At 39.1% G+C, this 21,055-nt stretch overlaps 2 protein-coding genes across 6 annotated transcripts; one reads left to right on the plus strand and one right to left on the minus strand.

Moving 5' to 3' along the window:
- The first annotated feature begins 753 nt into the window (after window positions 1-753).
- Window positions 754-17,653, plus strand: LOC117588266 (mucin-17). Of its 5 annotated transcripts, none has more exons than XM_034279401.1 (14): window positions 754-1,066; window positions 1,931-3,264; window positions 3,339-4,250; window positions 4,316-4,465; window positions 4,535-4,567; window positions 5,129-5,155; window positions 8,959-9,342; window positions 9,403-10,928; window positions 11,194-11,388; window positions 11,450-11,931; window positions 11,999-12,411; window positions 13,322-13,769; window positions 13,831-13,918; window positions 14,791-17,653. In XM_034279401.1, exons 2-14 carry the CDS (start codon window positions 1,963-1,965, stop codon window positions 16,001-16,003), a joined length of 7,173 nt encoding a protein of 2,390 aa, XP_034135292.1. In that variant the 5' UTR covers window positions 754-1,066; window positions 1,931-1,962; the 3' UTR covers window positions 16,004-17,653. The 5 variants fall into 5 exon arrangements, with proteins under 5 accessions (XP_034135292.1, XP_034135293.1, XP_034135294.1 ...); XM_034279402.1 differs by having other exon boundaries at window positions 754-970; window positions 1,861-3,264; XM_034279403.1 differs by having other exon boundaries at window positions 754-970.
- A 1,238-nt stretch (window positions 17,654-18,891) lies between these two features.
- Window positions 18,892-20,435, minus strand: LOC117588591. Its single transcript, XM_034279996.1, has 3 exons — window positions 20,312-20,435; window positions 19,325-19,641; window positions 18,892-19,263 (listed from the first exon to the last, which is right to left on the minus strand). Exons 2-3 carry the CDS (start codon window positions 19,595-19,597, stop codon window positions 19,042-19,044), a joined length of 495 nt encoding a protein of 164 aa, XP_034135887.1. The 5' UTR covers window positions 19,598-19,641; window positions 20,312-20,435; the 3' UTR covers window positions 18,892-19,041.
- Window positions 20,436-21,055: the final 620 nt, after the last annotated feature.

Below are 21,055 nucleotides of genomic sequence, written 5' to 3' on the forward strand. Positions count from 1 at the left end.
ATTATAACCTTTTTACACAGACGTGAGCTATGTATCGATAGTTGAATTAAGTTAATAACATAAAATTAGCGTTTACACTTGCAAAAGGATGTGTTATTGTAAACTTGAGTTTTGGCTGGGTTGCTTAAAAAAAATTGTTGAATTTAATTTGTTACCTATATTGGTAGCTGAGCAAGATGCTGGTATGTTCATTAGTTATGCCATTAGATGTGGTCAAAAAAATCGTATACCGTTACGCTATAACTCAATAGCATAGCCCTGGTGTAAACTAGCTATAACAGTTAGAACTTGTACTCAGACCCGATAGCGGTCTTCCAGCGGCAGTAGCAGTACTCAGATCGAGAAAAAACCTCTCCTACCAATAATGAAAAGCCAGTCCATGATAGTTTGCTAGCGGCTCGAGAAAGATGGACTTGTTGTATTTTCGCCAGCGTGAATGAATGAATGACAGGGATGATTTTCTATAGTTACCATTCGAATATTATTCCAGAGCAAATCTTGTTTTACATGTTTTTGATAATAAATTAATTTATATATACTAAAATAAATGTTAAAATATTTATATATAAACTTGAAGAAATATGTGGGCTTATCTGCCATGTTCAATTAATTTTGGAAATCGAAACTCATTAGTAGAACGGTTTTATATCGTCAGAATTTTATAATTTTGTAGTGGACACGGGATCTAATCGGTGACACGGGCGAAGTCGTTCGATATTTTTGCAAACGTAAACATTTTACAATAATCGGACAAGCTGCTCTTCTCTGACTCTTGGTGCTGTTTCTTCGTGGTTAAAAACGTTTCGGGATCTAAATAATTGTTTTTAATGCAAAATTTAATACAGTATAGGCATATTAGCTGTACGTCTTATACGTATGTAAATGCTAAGCTATGTGCTGTCTACAATGATATGTGATTTAAGTTCGAAATATACATGCGCAAATGTGTTTGGCTTACAAAAAGTCCCTTGTATGTATGTATGTACGTGTTGTGTAGTGCTGTTTGCGGCGCTGCGTACACAACACTTCGGGACGACCACTATGTATGTTGACTGCAATCTCAAGTGTAAGCGAGATGACTATTGCTACTAGAGTCGTTTTATACAGTCTCACAAATACAATGTGAGCTAGCGCGCGAGCGCTCTCGCAGCCGACTATAACCATAGACGACGCAAGCATAGATAAAAAAAAAAAAACGAGCGGCCATACATATGTATAATGAGTATATGATAAAGAATGAAGTAGTGCAAAATATTCCATTTATAAATACATATGTATATGAACTAGGAAAATAAATAAATGTGGTGCATTTTGTGAAATAAATGTTTGAAATAGTGCACACGCTGTTGCTGTGACGTTTAATGGTCTACAGTTTATTCAAGTCTTTGTTTTGTGTAATAAATTGAAGATAAAGCAAAGTATTTACATTGCCATTTACATATTATAAATATATATACATATGTGTCTATATAATATGGCTAAAATTATGACTGTAAATACAAGTGCTACATTTAAACAAATTTTTACGAAGAAAAAGTTTTTGAGTAATGATAATATAAACATTATGAATTTGTTACATTTACTTGTGTCAACTATAATTAAACAAAAAGAAGCCAATATCGAACCAATCATCGTGCCTGCTAAAGTATGGTTGTCTAGAAGTCGCTTTACCGCGTATAGTAATTGAATAATGCAAAGAAAAAATCAAAATAGATGCGACTAATCGATTTTTGCAAATTAAACGCGTTTAATAGACAATTGTCTCTACGCTACCGGCTTAGAGACATCAGAACCGATCCGGACAATTTGGAAACAGTTGTGTTCAGGTGGTGTTGGTTTTTTTTGTTTGCCTTTTATCAGGATACGTCTAATGGATATAGATAGTTGTCTCTAAAACTGAACTGAAAAATAAGAACAATTTAAATTGTAGGAATCTGAACCTGATCCCTAAGCCACATAGTTATGGATTTGGAAAATACCACCACGAGCGCTAAATTAAAGGCGTCAGCGACTGAAAGCGGCATTAATGGATCTGGATCTGGATCGCAAAATCAGCAGATGTCATTAAATGACGATGCAACCGGTACAGCAGCAGCTGGGGCTAGAGCAACAGTGTTCCAATACCAAGAGGATACAAATGAGACGGCACTTGGTGGGGCGACAGCTATGCCAACACTTGCGACGGGACTAGCGACATCAGTCCTAGACCTTCCGCCACCTTCTGCTAATATCCCAGAACAAGGAAAGACTCGACCGGATGGAGAATCCACGGTTAAACCTTTGACACAAGAATCGACTGCGTCGATTGAAAAAGAAATATATACATCAGGATGCGCTTCTGCGTCATCTTCAGCCTGTCGAGTATCTGTTGCAATTGGGCCTAGTGCAAGTGATTTCGACTCCGATACGGAACTCTCGATAGTAGCAGCCGCAGCCGCGGCAGCCGTAGCATCAACGGGGATGGATTTGAGATCACCGTCTTCATCGACAACAGGATGTACACTGGCTTCTGGTGGTGCAGTACCTTTGGCAAGTGCTGAAATCGGATCAGAACTAGATGCTGGCACTGTCAACACAAATGGTTACAATGCCAATAATAACACATCCAGCAGTGCTCATCTTAGTCTCAATGCAAAACAACAGCGTCAGCAAAAGCGCCGACGTGAGCGTGCCCAGCGTCTGCAAGCGGAGCGAGATAGTCGGTGTAGTTCAAGTACCTTAAATGGCGCATATATTGCTGGCTCTATGGGGATCAGTGGATGTAATGCTGGTAGTGTCAATGTAGCTGTTGCAGGAGCTGCAGGCCAAGGAATCGGAGCTATAGCTACTGGTGCATCATCATCTGCTCTGATAGGTAGTGGACCGGGGGCAGGACCAGGCAATGGCATGATATACCACATAAATAGCGCGGGCAGCATGGGCGAGGACAGCAATAATTCAAACGGAAATTTTACCAGCAGTAGTAATGGCAGCAACAACCTTCTGCCCCCTACAGATAGTATTGCATCATTATTGTTAAATCCGCCACATTCCCCCGAGTGCAACTCCGGATTAATGGCCACGCCTAGTGACAGCGAAGGTGAATCCCTAGATGAGGATCTTCTTTCAACGTCATCATCGTCAACGCTGTTGCTTCCACGTGACAAGCCACCACCTCGTCCACCGCCCCCGGTTCGTAGAAAATTACCTCGCTCTCCAGTGCTCGAGGAGGAGATCATCGACGGTTTTGCTATATTAGAGTTTAAAACATATGAAGATCTCGAGGTAAGTTCATTGATCATTCTCAGCGCATTCTTATGTAACAAGATGAATGACCTTTTCTTTTACCAAAAATACAGTTCGCTATTAAATTGGGTCAAAAACGCAAGGAGAAACGGCTATCCGCACTCGAAGAGCTAACGTCAACCTACTGCATTGAGGAAATGAAAATTCCAAAGATAATCGATACTGGTCAACCACATCCGCTGCGTGCCACAAGTTTGTCCGCGCTGGCTGTTGTTAGCAACACCAATCTTAAGGAGAACACTCAGCTTCATAATCGCAATCCTGGCAACAACAATATTAACAACAATATAAATCACAATTGTACCACATCCAACAGCAATAACAACAGCAGCTGTAGTGCAGTATACATGTTGCCTACAGTAAGTGCAGCCTCCGAAACGCAAGCGGAATGTGTAGCACATTGGCGATCTGAATACGGGCAACAGCAGGAGCAAATGCAGTGCAGCGATAGTGTCAATATTAAAAGTAACATCAGCAATGAGAATCAAATTATTAATAGTTGTAGTCAGCAAGTGAATCATGCCAAGCAATCAGGCAAACAATCTGACGGAGATGGTGGTACAGTACCTACGAACAGCCTTACAAACAGTAAAACTACCTTCCTAGAGAATGGTAACGGTAACGGTAGTGATGCGCTCATGTTGGATATCAGCCGCTCAACGTTAACCGTTGGTGGAATTAATGAAAATACAAAAGATTGCATGAAGACGAACTTGCTGAGTGCAAACAGTAAGATGGTGGAAACCAGCAAATCTCACAATCCATCTGCCAGCATTAATAACACTGATGAGTTACCTAGTAATGCTGTAACATCAGTCGATATACAGAACAACAGCATGGAATATATTGGGAAGAAAGGCATAAAATCAAATGATGCTACTGCAGTAGCAACAACAACAACAACAGCAACCAATAATCACAAGGGGGTGTATAAAATATCCTCACAGCCGGCGAAAGCCATGGACGTAAGTTTCGTATTTGGATCGTATGTTTATATTAAATGAATAATTACAAATTTATAACACTATAGAAACCAAACCGCTCTAAGGATTTAGAAGTCTCCACAGCCGCAGCCTGTCACATGCTGAATATTCAAGATTTAAGTAACGGTTCAGCGCAGGTCGTTGTTCCCACTAATAATAATAACAAGGACAACGAACAAAATGATATTTTTATTGAAGTAAGTTTCAAGTTTCACCCATATACAAATCTGTATCAATAATATTAATAATTATTCATTTATCACCAGGCTCAAAGATGCAGCAGCAAGGGAGATAATAACGTATGTACTTTTAAAATAATATATGTTCATTTATCTGTATACCCATTACTCAAAGAGTTTAGAGACAACGCAAAAAATAAGATATAGCGATGTCTGTCTGTCCTTCCGTTTGACCATCTTTTTTGACACCAAACTGAGTCAAGCTGTTTCAACATTTCGCCACGCCCCATAACGGCTCCGCAAAAAAAATTAGTGGAATTTTACAGATTAATAAAACCAAAATCGTATCTCCTTAGAGATGGAGATTGACCATATCGAGCAGATAAACAAATTTGGGTCAGATAGGATCATAATTATAGGCAGAATAAAGAAATTAATTTATGTAGTTGATACGCCCTACCCTCTTCCAGGACTTCAGCTCAAACTGAAGTGATATTAGATAAGTAGAAGTTAAGGACAGATGAAGCGAAAAAATTAAAAAACTTATAAAATATGTTTAAAATCGAATACATTTTATAAGCTCACATGTGTATATACTGACTGAGTACTGGGTATTAAAGTTGTGGAGCTCTACTTCGTTATTTGCAATTAAATGTTAATCATTTTCTTTCTTCCTTCCAGTGTGATAATGTCTGCGGAGAAAATAAGGTGAGTTTCTTGACTAGAGAATTATGATTTGAACGGTTCTACCGAATTTGTTACAGTTTTTATGCATGGTTTAAAAAAGAATCGTGTTTTTTTTATTCGTTTAGAGGTATGTACATATGTAACAGCCAGAAGAATTCGTTTCCAACCCCCATAAAGAATTGTACCGTGGTCAGAAATGACTGTCGCATTTTCTCAAAGCTCTCAAAATACCTTTGTTGTAAGACGAAGTATACCACTAGGTTAAGAGGTCAACAACGAGAAAATAGGGAAAGATTTTAAAGTTTCGGCCAAATGGTCAGAGAAGTAAATTGTGAGGGAGAGGAAATTAAACCGAAAGCAGTCTGTTCTAGGCAAAAACGTGGTAAACATTACAAAGCAATTGAGACGTATCAAAATACCATATATCGATTTGGGTTTTGGAGTCCTATCTGCTCTCAGAGTATATATTCATATTTTTTAAAGGTGTTCTAAAGAAATAGTATCGACAAAAACAACGAAACCTAAGCTAAATATACATGTTTATTCAGGTTTAATACTTAGCTTTTAATCAAAATTGGGTTTCATTACGGACATGGGTCACTAAGAACCTGCCAACGCTTCAATGAGATTTCAACCCTTGAGAGACGTGCCAAAACTGTTGCTTCAAAATGCTTTCTTCCTATAAATTTCCGATGATCCTAAGATCCGGTGGCAAACGTCCATAACGTTTCTCCTCGTTGAAGCTTTCCAAGAGAGAGTCATTATCGAGTAGTTTGTCAAACTTCGCCGATGTTGCCGATGTTCGCCTGTTGTGGATCGTTATTATACCCGGTACTCGAAGAGTAAATAGGGTATATTGTATTTGTGCGAATAACGGTTGTATGTAACGCACAGAAGGAAGCGTTTCCGCAATAAACAAATCGATACAGCCATGTCTGTCTGTCCGTCCGTCCGTCTTGTTTGTCGGCTAGTTCTCAGAGACTATAAGAGCTAGAGCCACCAAATTTTGCATCCAGACTGCTATATGCTCACACTGAAACAAGTGTACTTCAAAAATTAGCCCCGCCTCCTTCCGCACCCGCAAAAGGGCGAAAACCTCCCAAACCTACAGTCTTGAAGAAACTAAAAACTCCATTCCGTAGGGAATGACCATATCTATCAGATCACCAAATTGGGATCAACCCCAATTGGAAATCAATTATATATTTGTTTTTTGCACATTCTCTCATTCGCACTCTGCTTCGCGCAGACACGTCTCTGCCTCTGCCGCGTCCCTGCCCTGACTCTGTATAGCTCTAGGGGAGGGTGGCGAGCCAAAGGAGCGTGTTGGCGTGAGTAGTTTTGTTGATGTAGATGACAGATGAAGAAAAAATGTTAAATTTGACAAGGTACAGATGTAGTACTGAGTGCCGGGTATAAAAGTTGTGACCCGTAAGATGCGTCTCACACGTCCCTTCTCGTTTTTGTTGTGAAGCGCTGCAAACACTGTTGTGAAACACATTTTAACATTGTGCACTATCTGATACTGTTTGGTCTTAATTTCTTAGTGTTGGGATATTTTTATTTCAGTATCCGTACAATGTACGCTACACGGGGTCCGCAGGAATACTAGCTTTATATTTAATTATGCCTTTAGTTTATGTTAACAGCATAATTCGATTAATACAGTTTGAGAAGAAGTTAAGAAACAAATTAGAGTGCGTTCATAATAGTTTTTTTCCAAGAGAAAAACGTATTGTCTCCACAAAATGGTATGCGTAATACTTACGAAAGAAGCTCTATATGCGAATTATGTCCATTCACTGTAAAACTATAAATCTTGACCACTTTCGAATGAAGTTGAAAACCTCAAATTATACTTACTCATTCAATTCGTTACTTTATGTTGAAAATTTGCGAGTTCTAGTCTTACTTGAGAGCACTCATTCTCTCGAATTCTATCGGCCCAGCGTTCTATTTCACTCGACTGTTGATTCGCTTGACTTCTGTTTAAGCTTCTGGCTCAGTTCCCTTTTGTTGCGGATTAGGTGATCATCGTTATCGGAAAAATGGTTCGTTGGTTTTGAATCCCACAACATTCAAAAATCGAGTAAAAACAGCCTCGTGTAAGAAAAGTATACAACAAAATATGCTAGTGGTGGTTTAAAATCGGATTATAACAGATGGAGAAATTTGGATATATAAATATGAGCCAGGGAAAAAAATAGTGTCCGACGGTATGAACGTTTTTTGGCGAGCTAGATGCCACATTTTTTGCAATGAACCATTTGAAATGAAATGGTTTTTTTGAATAACGAAAAGTAGAAGATGCATTCAACGTGTATAATATCAGTTTTTTCCGGTTGTTTTAGGATAACCATGGAAAACCCAACCTCCTAAGTGACAACAAATAGAATATAGCACATCGACTTTTTCTATTCACAACAAATAGTGCCATGCTTATCACTCTTTTGACAAAAAGCTTCAAATCAATAGCTTAATCAGCTACTCTATTTGCACGTATCGGTCAAGATCTTAAATTGCATTAGAAGTATTCCAACATGTTGCTGTGCAATCTTCTTAAGTTGAAGCACGATTGCGCGATGAAGCATAAACGAGCTTTGGAGGCAGTTGATCGAACGCATTAGGATCAACGATGTAATTCTTTTAGACTATTTGTCGGGGCCATGATATTGATCTCCAGCGCTCAAACGCTTTCATCAGACGCTTCCAGTCGCGTTGCAGATCAGCCTATCGGCTGCTTAAATCTTGACAATTAGGACCTATTACATACTAGTCATAAAAGTACACCCATCCAGCCATCACCTTTGATATATTATCTCAGTATTTTGTGCTAAGATATGAGACAATTGAATAACTTGTTTTCCTTACAATGGCCAAACTCCTGGTTCGATGGATGACGAATTAAAAAAGGACTTGAGCTTCAATTTAATTACTTAAAGTATCAATTTGACGCGTTGTCTGTCATTCCCTTCCTGTCTGCACCTTTCACTGATTCTTGTCCTTAGTCTTTCTAGACCTCCCGCTTGCTCTCACTCTTGCTGTATATTAGTGACACTTAAAAATGAATCTGAAAGGGAGAGTCTGCGCTGTACTAAAAGAGAGCGCACCACTTCTATCTGCCTCTTTCTCTGTCTTTCTACTTTCACTACCAGTGAGACTATTATCTATTTAAACGAATAAAAATTAACTTTTTGGGTTTTATCTCCTACAAGAAATATATACATATTTTTACCTCATCAACGCTGCGGGCACTCAGTAGAAGTGTCTCTAAAACAAGGCCTAATAAGACATTTTCGACATCAGAAACTGTAGACCACTCATATTTTTTTATCACCAAGAACAAGAAGAATACTTATTGGGATTCCTTGATTCCTCGAGTCTCCTTAGACAGCCAACAAATTCTTCCAACAAATCCTGATCTTCCTATTTTGTTCCATCCAATAAGAGGAAAATTGATACTCTGGATATCTCTGGAAAATCTGAAGAGAGTTGAAAGAGGTAAACAGATAAGTGTTTAAAAATGAAACAAATTAAAGCTTTCATTTTCGTCCGAATCAACTAATACCTTCCAAGGAAACCTTCAAGAATCACAGCAGCTGCGTATCCATAGACCCAAAGTGGGAAGAATACGATCTCTCATATAGGAAATCTCTCATTCATTGAAACGTTTCATTCTGGCAGTTACAAATCAAATTAAGTACCCAGCCACATTAAATACTCATATGGTACCGAGTATGGGAAATGTTTTGATAGCTGCAATGGATCGTTTTGTCGTTATACATTTTGAATAACTAAGTGATTTTACTCGAATTGTTTTACAGAATTCTTCAAGCTTGTTGGGTATAGATTACCCATCGGCGGCAATGCATGTTTCAAATTCTTCACCGAATCAAGATCGGAAGAGCCATAGCAAGCCCTCGGATCTTTCGCTCTTGCAAATAATTGAACCGGCCGTGCCTTTAACACCGACATTAATCCCTGGGTCTACAGGGGGGTCAGAAAGTGATGCACGTGGTATTACCAACGAAAACGCTATCGCAAGTGCACAACAAGCTGTGGCTGTGATTACCAGTGCTTCCGTGTCCACATCTGCAGTCGTTCTAGCGGACAGCGAAACTAAGGAATGTAAAGCAGTACACAAATGTGTTCCAGACAAACCGCTGTATCCCCTTTTGTGCGTTACTCCATCTGTCTCTAGACCTCAAGTAAGTTTATTGTTATTATTATATTATATGTTTTTATTTTGTATTCTCCATTTCTAATAGCATCCCAATGCTGGAACGTCTGTTAGAAATGACACAAGTGTGACTGCTTCAACAAGTAATGATCAGCCAATTCTATTTTCAACAAAGATTGCTGCTTCAAACGGATTATCATCAGCGAGCCAACAACGGCCACTTGTTCCATTATTACCGTGTGGCCAGAAACCGCATGGTAATTTAGGACTTGGGTGCCAATTTAGTGGGCGCATCTCAACTTCAAGCTCTGGATTACCGATGACGTCGCCGGTTTCGGTTTCGGTTTCGAGTGCCATGCAAGTGCCAGCAAGCAGCCTGAAATCAAGCGATACCATTGCAAGAAGTATAAACCACAATAATGTAACAGCTAGTGCCACTGGATTGTTATCATCTTCGATATCAACAGCTTCTTCCGTCGAAACACTCAAATTCACAAATGGCTCTGCACCTGCATCTAGCAATCCAGTTTTCAATGGTTTCCTTGGTGATTTTCCTACGATCGGTAGTACGGCAAAGGCGCCAATAAGTACACAGCCACGTGCTTCTCCTCATGTTACCACCAAATTGATGACGGCAGTTTCAACAACAATATCGATCAGCAATAGCGCAGTTGTTAATTCTGGTTCGGTGTTTGGAGCAGGGTCGAGTGCACTGGCGACTACAGGGCCCCCATTACTCTTTCCTGGGGCCCCACCGCCTCCGATGTCTCATGTGGCTGCGGGCTTGCCGATGCTTATTCAGGCACCGCCATACCGTACACCTTATCCTAACTACTCTTTGTACACACCATACAACAACATTACGCACGGCCCGTACCTGCCCCCAACATTGCCAACTGCATCGCCCAACATATCATCCTCTCCACTTCGTAGCTCAGATGCACGAGGCAGTCGAGAGTCACCAATAGTACTGGCATCGTTGAAGACTTCATCTTTAAATTTCACAGTGCAACAGAGTGCACCATCGACACCGGGGATGCGACCCATCACCCCGCTTAATAACATCAGCGTTTCACAACCCGTTTCACAGTCGGGTGCAGCGACAGGAAATTTTCTTCCGGCAAACTCCTCCACTGCTGCCCATTCGCTAAGCCATTTACATGTATCTCATTCCCATCATGTGCCTGTGTATGCCAATGGTTCCTTCGGCAATGCAACTGCTGGTCCAAATATCACAACTTCGTTACCGTCTACTCCCGCCGTAACTTCGCTTGCAACTGCCACACCACAAGCACTTCCTCCACCATCTACGCAAATGCTTCCGCAGTCTGTGCAGTTTCCATCAGTGTCTCATATGCTAACTACGCATCCGCAGTTAGCGGCACCAATGCAATCGCAACACCAACCATTTGTGCGTTGCGGAGCTCCACCTTACACGTCGACTGTTCCTGCCTCCAACTTGAGCGCTTCAGTTCTCACCGTCCAAAGTTTAACGACAGCAACAACGTCGTGCTCATCATCTGTATCAGCGTCATCATCGTCATCTGTGATCCAAAGAATAGTTTCACCGAAAGGTGAAAGTCCCTGCAGCAAAGATCGGGATCCCGTATACAGGTAATGTAAATATAAATATTTTAAAGCATAAGTCAAATATTAGAAATGTTTTATGGTAATCAATTAAATGGCAAACAATTTGACTCTTGAGATTAGGCATAAATTAGGATTGCTTGCGCGAAATGATTAAGCTAAAATTAGATTCTATTGCTCGGCCCTTTCGAAGTGGAGTTTTTGGTTACTTCATTTTGAAAGATACCGATCTGTATAGATATAGTAAACTCCAAAAAGAATTGTTCTAATCATAGCTAATATTATTTTGCAGCACTACAAATCTGCGATCAAACATATCGGCCCCACCATCAACAGGCGTCTCGCAGGGTGTCAGCATAAGTGCACCGTTTTGTGCCATTGTGCCAAGTCCATACGTTGGCATAACCATCTCATCCTCAAATTCATCAATGACGGGACCAGGGACGGGTCTATCATCCTATTCCCCAAAGACTGGCTTGTGGTTAAAGTAATTTCTCAGCTAACATTCGAGTATTTACCATTGCAATAACGTTAAACCTTGCTTGCAGCTCTACCCCTTCTTCTATGGTATCGACACCCATTTCATCCACATCTGTTATATTCAGTGGTAGTGCCCGTCCAACTCCACCGCCATTAAATGTAGGAGCAGGAATCGGAATTGGTATGGTGGGGCCAGTGGCTCCGACGACAAGAACCCCATCCAATTCAATGTCACCACACGATATGACATCTGCTGGTGTCAGTGGTCATGTGACAGCCACAAACTTTCAGCCTACTTCGTACTTACCCGCACATTTAACACCACCAACGTCTTCTCCAGCGACTCCAGCCTCTTCAACAGCTATTACCAGCTCCGTTCCGCAAATTTCATTGGCATCCCACACTTTGACCACTATGTCAACAACGCCAGCAGCTTCTGCTACTACGTCATCGTCCAACATACAAGGCATAAATCAGCCTACGGGTGCAAGCACAATTACACCCACACCGCATCCGTTTTCTGCAGAATCTCTTTTTCAGCCAAGTAAAAGTATGAGAATAATAATGCATAGAAAAGTGAACGAACGTTTATGTGGATATTTTTGTTATTTGAACAGATGACCAAGCAGATTTGCTACGTCGCGAACTAGACAGCAGGTTTTTGGATCGATCTGGCCTGTCTGTTCCGCCCACACCACCATCGTCAACATATCTACGGCAAGAGCTTCACCATCATCAGCATCAGCATACTCACTTGCACCAGCATCAGCAGATGATGCCAGCTGCATCCGTATCAGTTACAGCTACTCCCATGCATTCAGGCCAAACAACTTCAGCACAAATCTTTCCGCCGCCATTATTTAAAGACATTCCCAAACTCACGGCTGTTGACCCGCAGTTCTATCGTGCTGGTATTGGCCTACCTCCTGCCGGCTATACGGGCTACAGTTCGTCAGGTCTTTTGCACACTGGTTTGGGGGGAGCAACACCGTTCATGCCCCCGAACCATTTGACCGCTTTTGCTCCCAAGGTAAGCAATACAACCAAACCTATTTCATTCAAATCCCATACAAACCAAAGCGATGAAAATAAAGTGTTCATTGTCAGTGTACGTACCATATCGACAGTTTTGATTAATCGAATCACTGTGAGGATCGCCTAGAGTTTACTCTAATAGTAAACAGGGTAAAAGGTGTGACAGCGTTCCTCCTTGTTTAAATAAAATCTAACAGTGATGAACAAGATACAAGAAACGACAGCATTTTTAAACTTTATTAAGCTAATTATATATTATTATTCTGATTGCACATTTTATGCAAATTATCCACTATTTTCGTTGGCAATGGAAACTTATTTTTGAGTTTGCATTTGGGCCTTTTCATGCATAAATACTATTTATTTATTTAGGATTTATCCTTCGTTACAACTTATGTTGCCTTCAGGCTGTGAATTAGTAGTTGTATGTGTAATCTCTACTATAAAGACACTACGTTTTCAGTTTGAAATAGAATAATAATTTATTATAATGTAATATAATTATATAATTTAGGCCAAATCATTAACTTGCACAGCTAAATGCTGCTGAAAATTCGTATAGTTGGCATTGAATTGCCGCTAACTCACAGCTAATAATTATTATGAAAGAAACCCAAAAGAGAATTATAAATAAAGCGCAAAAATCCTGGAACCAAACAATTGTTTTGCATGTACAAAATTTGCTCCAAAACGAAATAAATTCAAATGTGAATGCGTCTGTCGTTTCTATTATTTTTTCCATGACTGTACAAAGATGAAAATACAAAAAAGGTTTTTTCAAGACCATCAAACATTAGCTTATTTAAAAACTCACAGCCTTTTATGTTTTATGGTATGTTTAGATATTCTGAAATCAACTATCTTAGCATTGTTATTTATGGAAAACAAATAATGATTTTAAACAGAAAACTGGTCGTTGGAATGCTATGCATGTGCGTATTGCGTGGGAAATTTATTACCATCAAAACAAGCAAGGTTCTGATAAGACAGGATGTCCTACAGGCGCAAATAGTGCAAATGCGAACTTGAGCTCCACTAACACGTTAAACACCGCAAGCAACTTGATATCTGGAGCCGGTGGGAGTAGCACTGTTAGCACTGCCAGCACAATTAATAATATTGGAACTGTCTCGGCTATTGGAGGCGGTATAGCGAGTGCAAGTGGTCCAACACCGTCAATTAGTATTAAATCATCGACAGCTATTGCAATGAATACAACACAACAGCATCTTCTTCAACGGACGAATGAACTTTCACCACCTGCAGCGTTTGCAAATGCATTGCCAGGACGTACTTCATTTGAAACGTCTCCTTTGGCGGCGAGTTTCATTGGCGCACCACCTAGTCATATCGGTAAGCTGTAAAAATTCTGAAAAAATAAATGTTTAGTTTCAAATGGACTACCTTTCAACAGGTACGGCTGTTTCTCCTTTTGGACGCTATGTTGCACCATTTGGCTTCACGGGTCTGACGCATTTTGGCGGACATATAGACGCATGGAGGTAAGTGCAGCCATGCATTTCCATCAATTTGTAAATTATATGCATGCCCAAGACTGATCAATTAGGCTTTATATACTTGATTGTTTAGTTATCTTATTTTGATCAAATTTATCTGTGATCAATTATTTGTACGTATATTCAGCGGCGGGAAAATTTTGTGGGGGCGAGTTGTAGCTTTCATAAAAATTGCAATGAACGTCGTCTGGTAATATGCAAGAAATTTTTGAATTGTAATGGATTATTCTAAAGCGAGTTATTTATTTACACAAAAAATTATCTGTTTTGGATATTTTTAAATATAATTAAATGCCGTTCGCGAACGTTCGATTTTTCTCCATGTGTTTTTGTTTATTATTCAAATAAAATAAATAATTTTCACCAACTTTTGGATTTGTTTTATATTCGATTTTATGTACACTGAATTCAGAACTACACTACTAGTTGGGGCAGAAACTTTCACAAATGTTTAACGGTGTTTAAAACTACAAAAACGGATAGAACAAATAATAAAAAAAATATATGTAATTCAATCAGATAAAGTCTGTTTGGTTCGTTAAGTAAAGAAAATTCGTTCTTGTTGAGTAGTGCCACCAGTGGCCAAAAAACAACCACATCTTACAGCACAAACCTGAAGAGATGAACAATTTTGAAATAAAGACTGCAAAATTGGACATTACATAACAGAATAGTCGTATCCGTTCTACAACGGGAGCGTGAGCAGGACCTTATACATCTGTATGTACACTAAGTGCGAGAAAAGATGTAATTTATTGTATTTTGTTGCATGACCCGACAACTAATATGCATCATATGTATATACATATGTGAAAAAATGGAATAATTCATTATTATGATTTTTTTTTTTTTTGTAGATCAAATGCTATGCAACGCAGTGTTGCATATCATACATCACCCGCTCCTGCACCTAACTGGCCGATCAAATCTGATCCAGCTTTGGACAATGCGCGACGTGAAGCAGAGGAACGCGAGCGGGAGTCACGAGAACGTGAACAGCGAGAGCGTGACAGACAGCGTCGCGAGCGCGAAGAGCGAGAACGCAAAGAAAAAGAAGACAAACTTAAAAGAGAGCAACAAGAAAGGGAAAGAGAACGAGAACGCGAACGTGATAGAAAAGAGCGTGAGCGAAGGGAAATGGAACGTCGAGAAATGGAGCGGGAGCGAATGTTGCAACAGCAGCGAATTAATGAGAGTAATAAGCAAGCGGCGGCAGCACAAGCGGCAGCTGCCGTGCCAGTCCCTGCACGAGATCGCTCCCCACATCGAAACGTGGGAGAACTCACCACGGAGTTACGTATTAAAGAGGAACATACGCGCACCAAAGAAGAGCAGGATATTATGCTAATGCGTGTATCGGCAGCTGCCGCTGTCGGAGATCCACGCTACCATCCGAATTCGCTGGCAGCGGCTGCAGCTGTGCATCACCATCATGCAAACTTTATAGTGGCTGGTCGACATGGACTACCGCCGCCACCATCGCATCTCTCTCGAAGTATGATGCCACCCACCTTAAGTGTCGGCGGTCCGATCAGTCATTTTGCCACGCCGGGTCCTCCGGGCTGGGGGATGGATCCATACCGCGACCCGTATCCTATTCTGCGCTATAATCCCCTTATGGAAGCCGCATTGCGGCATGAAGCAGAGGAGCGCCAAAAAGCCATGAATATGTATGCTGCGCAATCTGCAGCACATTTGCGAGGTAAGGAGCCGAGTCCCATTCCACCTCCTTCAGTAGGTGCTTTAGGCCCTCAATCGTCACATCACCGATTGCAAACATCATCCTTAGCCGCCAATGTCGCTCAAACGGATTCACAACCGCCACTACAAAGCCTGCAACAGTCACCAATGTCTACAGGTATAGTGGTTGGAAAGAGCACTCCATCGACACCAATAGTCATTCCTGTCCAACATATGATTTCGGTCGATTCATTAAGCCACGCAACAGTTAACACAAAAAAAGAATCAGATCACACAATGGGCATAGTGGTAAGTTCCGCAGGGGTTGGTCTTGGTACAATACCAGCCGGCCGCATTGGAATATCTCCAACTTACCAACACAAAACATAGTAAAAAGACAAAGACAATGATTGGATCATAGTTTCGGGTTGAACCGAACCCCTCTATGAACATTGACGTTAGCCCCGCTCCATCCTAATTTAACCAAGAGCTATTTCTGCATGAGGGATAATTAAGAAATGAATCGCAACGCGTTTGTAAAGCAATCAACAGGAGGTGTGACACACAACGTATAATATTTGTCTTGTATTATTATTTGAAACACACAGAAACACACAGAACAAGCTGTTAAAAATGTTTTGCCAATAGTTAATTCAATTAATAAGCACAAAGAAGTATAGATTTTCAATTTCTTTAAAACTAAACACTGAGCCTCGTTTTTCGAAACACGGTGTGCCCAACATAATTCTGGTCGCTTTGTAAAACAGCACTTAATACGAACTTTACTCATTCACATATAACTGAAGAAACTAGTTTAAAGTAGATATTTACGTTCGCAAATTTAGTTTTAGTGCATTTATATTATTTTTATAATGTGACATTAAGAATGGCCAAAAGAAATGTTGAGAATATCTTTTAATTTGATTGTACATATACATATATAAAAAACGATAAAAGAAATTATATATACTCTATGTATTACCGCAGAATGAAACTGATACAATCCAAACTATAATGTACATGATATACATATGTAGGTATGTATAACTGTAACAGCTTCAATCTCTTCTTGCATTATGTGTTTAAAGACATTACCACAAAATGCAATAAATGTAAAAAATGAGAAAATCAATAATAGAATCATTGGTAACAAATAACAAATAACATAAACTTTTTCACTTGCCCATTGTGTTCCTGTTTGTTGTGGGTATTATACATACAATTTTTGTAACTCCAAAGATAACACGGAATTTAATAATTTTAAAGACAAAGCCTTGTGGTGGGTGGGGGAGTACTTGAGACATTTGTAAATCGACTCGAAAGAATATATATTGTATTTTGGTTTGTAAGTTACGGTCATTTTACATATATTCAAATAATCCATAAAACCATTTATTATGGAACTCCGCTTTAGCTCGATTATATACATAGAACAGCTGAACCCGCCGCGACTTTGTCCACGTGCAATTTTTTTAATAAATGTAAAAACGTTTTGTAATGGACGAAATGAATATGGATGCATATATATAATTTTTTTGATTTCGGCGGTTCCGGAGAATTGGTGCAAAACTATTTCCAAAAGATGGATTAGGTATCTTTTATATCCTACCGTGCACCGATCGTAAAAATAATCCTTTTTAATTTCATATAAACTGATACTTTTAGGTCGATTTGACAAGCCCAATTTAGGAGAAGGCTTAGCTATTTGCTATTCGCGTTTATCTGTCTTTAAGTTGCAAATATTCTTAGCCGGCTAAGATAATCGTCGAGATCGGATAAATATAACACCCAGAATGATAAAAGTTACCATAATATAGTTACCATATATGTTTGCTCGAAATCTGTCATTATCTTCCTACTAGAACATATAGAACATATCTTCCAACACTGGTCAACCCATTTTAGCTCAACCGGTTTTCCATGCATTTTTTAAGGACGTTACCTTGAAAGAAGCCTAATTAATGAACAACAAATAAAAGAAAACAAGAATCTTTTTTTTTTTTTTCGATTTTTCCTGAGTTTTAAAGTCAGAATTTTCATAAAAATACATACCTCATACAAATGATAAATTTCGAATTTGAAAGCTGAATATTTGCCGAATTCTTCACTACAGACAGATGTAAAATACTTAAGTTTTGTGCAAAAAAGAAGCGCTACCTCTGAAACCAGCTTTAAAATATATTTAAAAATTTCAAAAAAATCCTAATTCTTAAAACAAAATTGAAAGTCCCAAATCTATCAGAAAAGGTCAATTTGGTTTGAAGGTAGGAAGAGTATACCAAAACCGACATATTATAATTTGGTGCGAAAAAAACGAAATGAACCCAAATGATACCCAAAAATTTGTTACTAAAATAATAATAATGCGCGCTTTTACCAGTAGATTGTACATAATTATTTTTGCACATTTTTTTTTTTATTATTTATACGGTTACTAGTCATACAATTATTTAAATTTTAATATACATTTAACATTTGAATAGAAATACCTACATATTGTACATGTATATTTTGGTTTTGTTTTTATTTTATTTATTTATTTATCAGGTAAGGTATTTTATTAAATATTTGTTGTTTTACTTCTTATATTTAATAGCCTTAATCTTCTAGTATGAGTAGGAACAGCCGAGTGTGAAAGGAAACCGACAAGATGTTTAGCGCTCGATGAAAATTCTCACGTGTTCGCGTTGGCTGATGATTTGTTTGCTCAGACTGCTCAGAGATAAGGGCGAAACACTGCAAAATAAGCAGTAAGAGGAGTACATCATTATGGGTGTGAAAATAGAACATTAGAATAAGAGATATGCGAGACAAGATTGATTATCTTAATAATTATTCCTTGCTGCTGCTTAGAAAACCGTCTTGGTGCAAGGACGCCAAGATCTTCAGGGTTTTCGGAAATTGTGATTACTAGAATTGAATATTGATTGGTCAATGTCCCTAGATCGTCGAAACTAAATAGTGACGATCCCACGGAGCGATACAAATGCTGCTTGGCCATCTTCACTGCTGCCTCCCATAAGCGTCCGAAGGGCGGCGAGCGAGGCGGTATAAATCTACAATCGAAGTTCTTGTAGAAGGGACCGCTGTAGTCGATTCTAATGACGCTGAATAAATTATTTGGTTCTGGAGGCATTTTGGGGGCTTATCCGTAGTTTCTATAGTGTTTGTAGGGGAAAGCTCACTGTTGCAACGCACGATTCGGCGCTTTGCCCCTTCATGGGATTCATGTACATCCCCTTCGACCACAAAACCAAAATATGCCAAAACTCTTCGAGTACGAGGTATATGTACATTCCGAATATCGGAATATTTACTTGTATTATACATTGTGGCTATTATATAGGTGGAAAAATATTTAAATTATGCATGGGTATGCTTAAACATGAGCACAGCATTTTCTGCAGCCTTTTATGTTGTAGAAAACACTATTGATCTATTTTACTCTTCCCAGCGTCCAAAAGACTTCGTTTGTATTGTTCTTCAGTAACCATTACGCCGTCCATATCCACAAAACGTGTATGCATTCCAGCAGCAATAAATCGCTTGGTTGCATGCATATCTAAGCGAGGAGCTTCGAGTGATGCATTTATTTCCTTGCTTCTAGCCAGAACTTGTTTAACGCGACCCAAATCATGGTTTATACCATGCTGAAAACAGAAATGAAATGCATTAGGTTATTGGATATATTACTTAATATTACCAGTTTACCTTAGACACATCTGAGCCCTGTAACTTTAAATACATCCAATATAATGTGGTTGTTAAGTATACCAAATAGCTATCCAATTTTATACGTTCATCTATGCTCAGAAGTGGATCTTTATGCGCTGAAAGCGCTTTTTTCAGGTCGGCTTCTAATGCATCAAGGCTCAAATCAAAGCTTTTAACAGCTCCTTGAATTTTATTGTCGTCTCGCAGTTTTCCCTCTAGCTGAAAGCCACGCTCGGCTTTCTGCACACTGTTATCTTTTCTTTCCGACATTTAAATCGTACGCAGTAAGGCTTTACTCGGAATTAATCTTTTATCTGCAACATAAAAAATAAAAATTGTATCGTTATTCTATGATTATTGAAACATTCAATATTCTCGACGTTTTTGAACACAAAATTCGATCGTATCTATGGTATATTTTTTTTACAGCATTTTACTTCCAGAGTCCAGAGCGAGAAAATATGAGCCAGCTGTTTCCATACTGATATTGATTTTGATCCCATTTGATCATATTTTGGGAATTCTGTTAGATATGGTCATTCTTTTGAAACACACTTGGTAACAGTTTGAAACCAAAGCAGCCTGGATGCAAAACATGGTGGCTCTTGCATATCTACATATAGTCTCTGAGAACTAGGCGTTAGGAATGACAGACGACATAAATTCGGCTATTGTAAGTACACGGGCAACAGAGACGCTAGACACTGGCTTCATAAAATGTATTGGCCATTGGTTCGAAGGGTCTTCGGCTCTTGTTTCCGATGTCTTCGGCTGAGAATTGAATCTCTTAGCATTGATATTCAAATTTATCAATGTCCTTCCTCAAAATAGTTTCCAAAGTTTCATCTATTGTGCGTTACAAACGAAACAAATTAAACCACGTTTTTCCATTTTGCTTGCAGATGGTATCTATCTACTCACTGTCGTGGGTATCTAGGTATTTCTTTTGTCATTTTTTTTATTCTTTAACCGAATTTGGTGTACCTTTTTATTACAACTATAAATAAAGGTATCTTTAAGCTGCGCTTGTCAAGAAAAATACACCGGGCCAAACATATGTTTATGTTAACACTGTCATAAACATCAGCACGAGCGCCATGTATCGATGGTTTTCACATTTTGCGATACATCGATAGATTCTTTTACCACCGATATATCGACAATGTGGCATTGCCTTTTAAGACTGCACACTTCGCACATCCCGTAAAGGTGCATTTTTTGACAGATGTGAAACATCGAATCACACTTGCACCATCCGTCTTGATCCATAAAATAACAGCTGATGCCAATTGGTACAGACGACAATTTTTTTCTTGTAATCATTAGAATTAATTTAATCAGGCAGGCTCAGACAAAAGGCTGTTTTTGTATAATCCCAGTATTCAGATGAGCCAAATTTTCTTGCGACAGAAAAGTCCCAGTATGACCAAAGTGGACAAAATCACAGTTTGCGATACATCGATAGATTCTTTTACTATCGGTGGTATCGACAATGTGGCATTGCCTTTTAAGACTGCACACTTCGCACATCCCGTAAAGGTGAATTTTTTGACAGATGTGAAACATCGATCTTGATCCATAAAATAACAGCTGATGCCAATTGGTACAGACGACAATTTTTGTTCTTGTAATCATTAGAATTAATTTAATCAGGCAGGTTCAGACAAAAGGCTATTTTTGTATAATCCCAGTATTCAGATGAGCCAAATTTTCTTGCGACAGAAAAGT

Source organism: Drosophila guanche, unplaced genomic scaffold, assembly GCF_900245975.1.
Source record: "Drosophila guanche unplaced genomic scaffold, DGUA_6, whole genome shotgun sequence".
Classification (NCBI taxonomy): Eukaryota; Metazoa; Arthropoda; class Insecta; order Diptera; family Drosophilidae; genus Drosophila; species Drosophila guanche.

Bases quoted from the DNA above. Each gene is read 5' to 3' on its own strand.
- LOC117588266 (XM_034279401.1), top strand. From the start codon at position 1,963: ATGGATTTGGAAAATACCACCACGAGCGCTAAATTAAAGGCGTCAGCG. The intron at 4,568-5,128 runs GTATGTACTTTT...TCTTCCTTCCAG, and splicing joins GCAGCAAGGGAGATAATAAC to TGTGATAATGTCTGCGGAGA. The intron at 10,929-11,193 runs GTAATGTAAATA...ATTATTTTGCAG, and splicing joins GATCGGGATCCCGTATACAG to CACTACAAATCTGCGATCAA.
- LOC117588591 (XM_034279996.1), bottom strand. From the start codon at position 19,597: ATGTCGGAAAGAAAAGATAACAGTGTGCAGAAAGCCGAGCGTGGCTTT. The intron at 19,264-19,324 runs GTAAACTGGTAA...TTCTGTTTTCAG, and splicing joins AGGGCTCAGATGTGTCTAAG to CATGGTATAAACCATGATTT.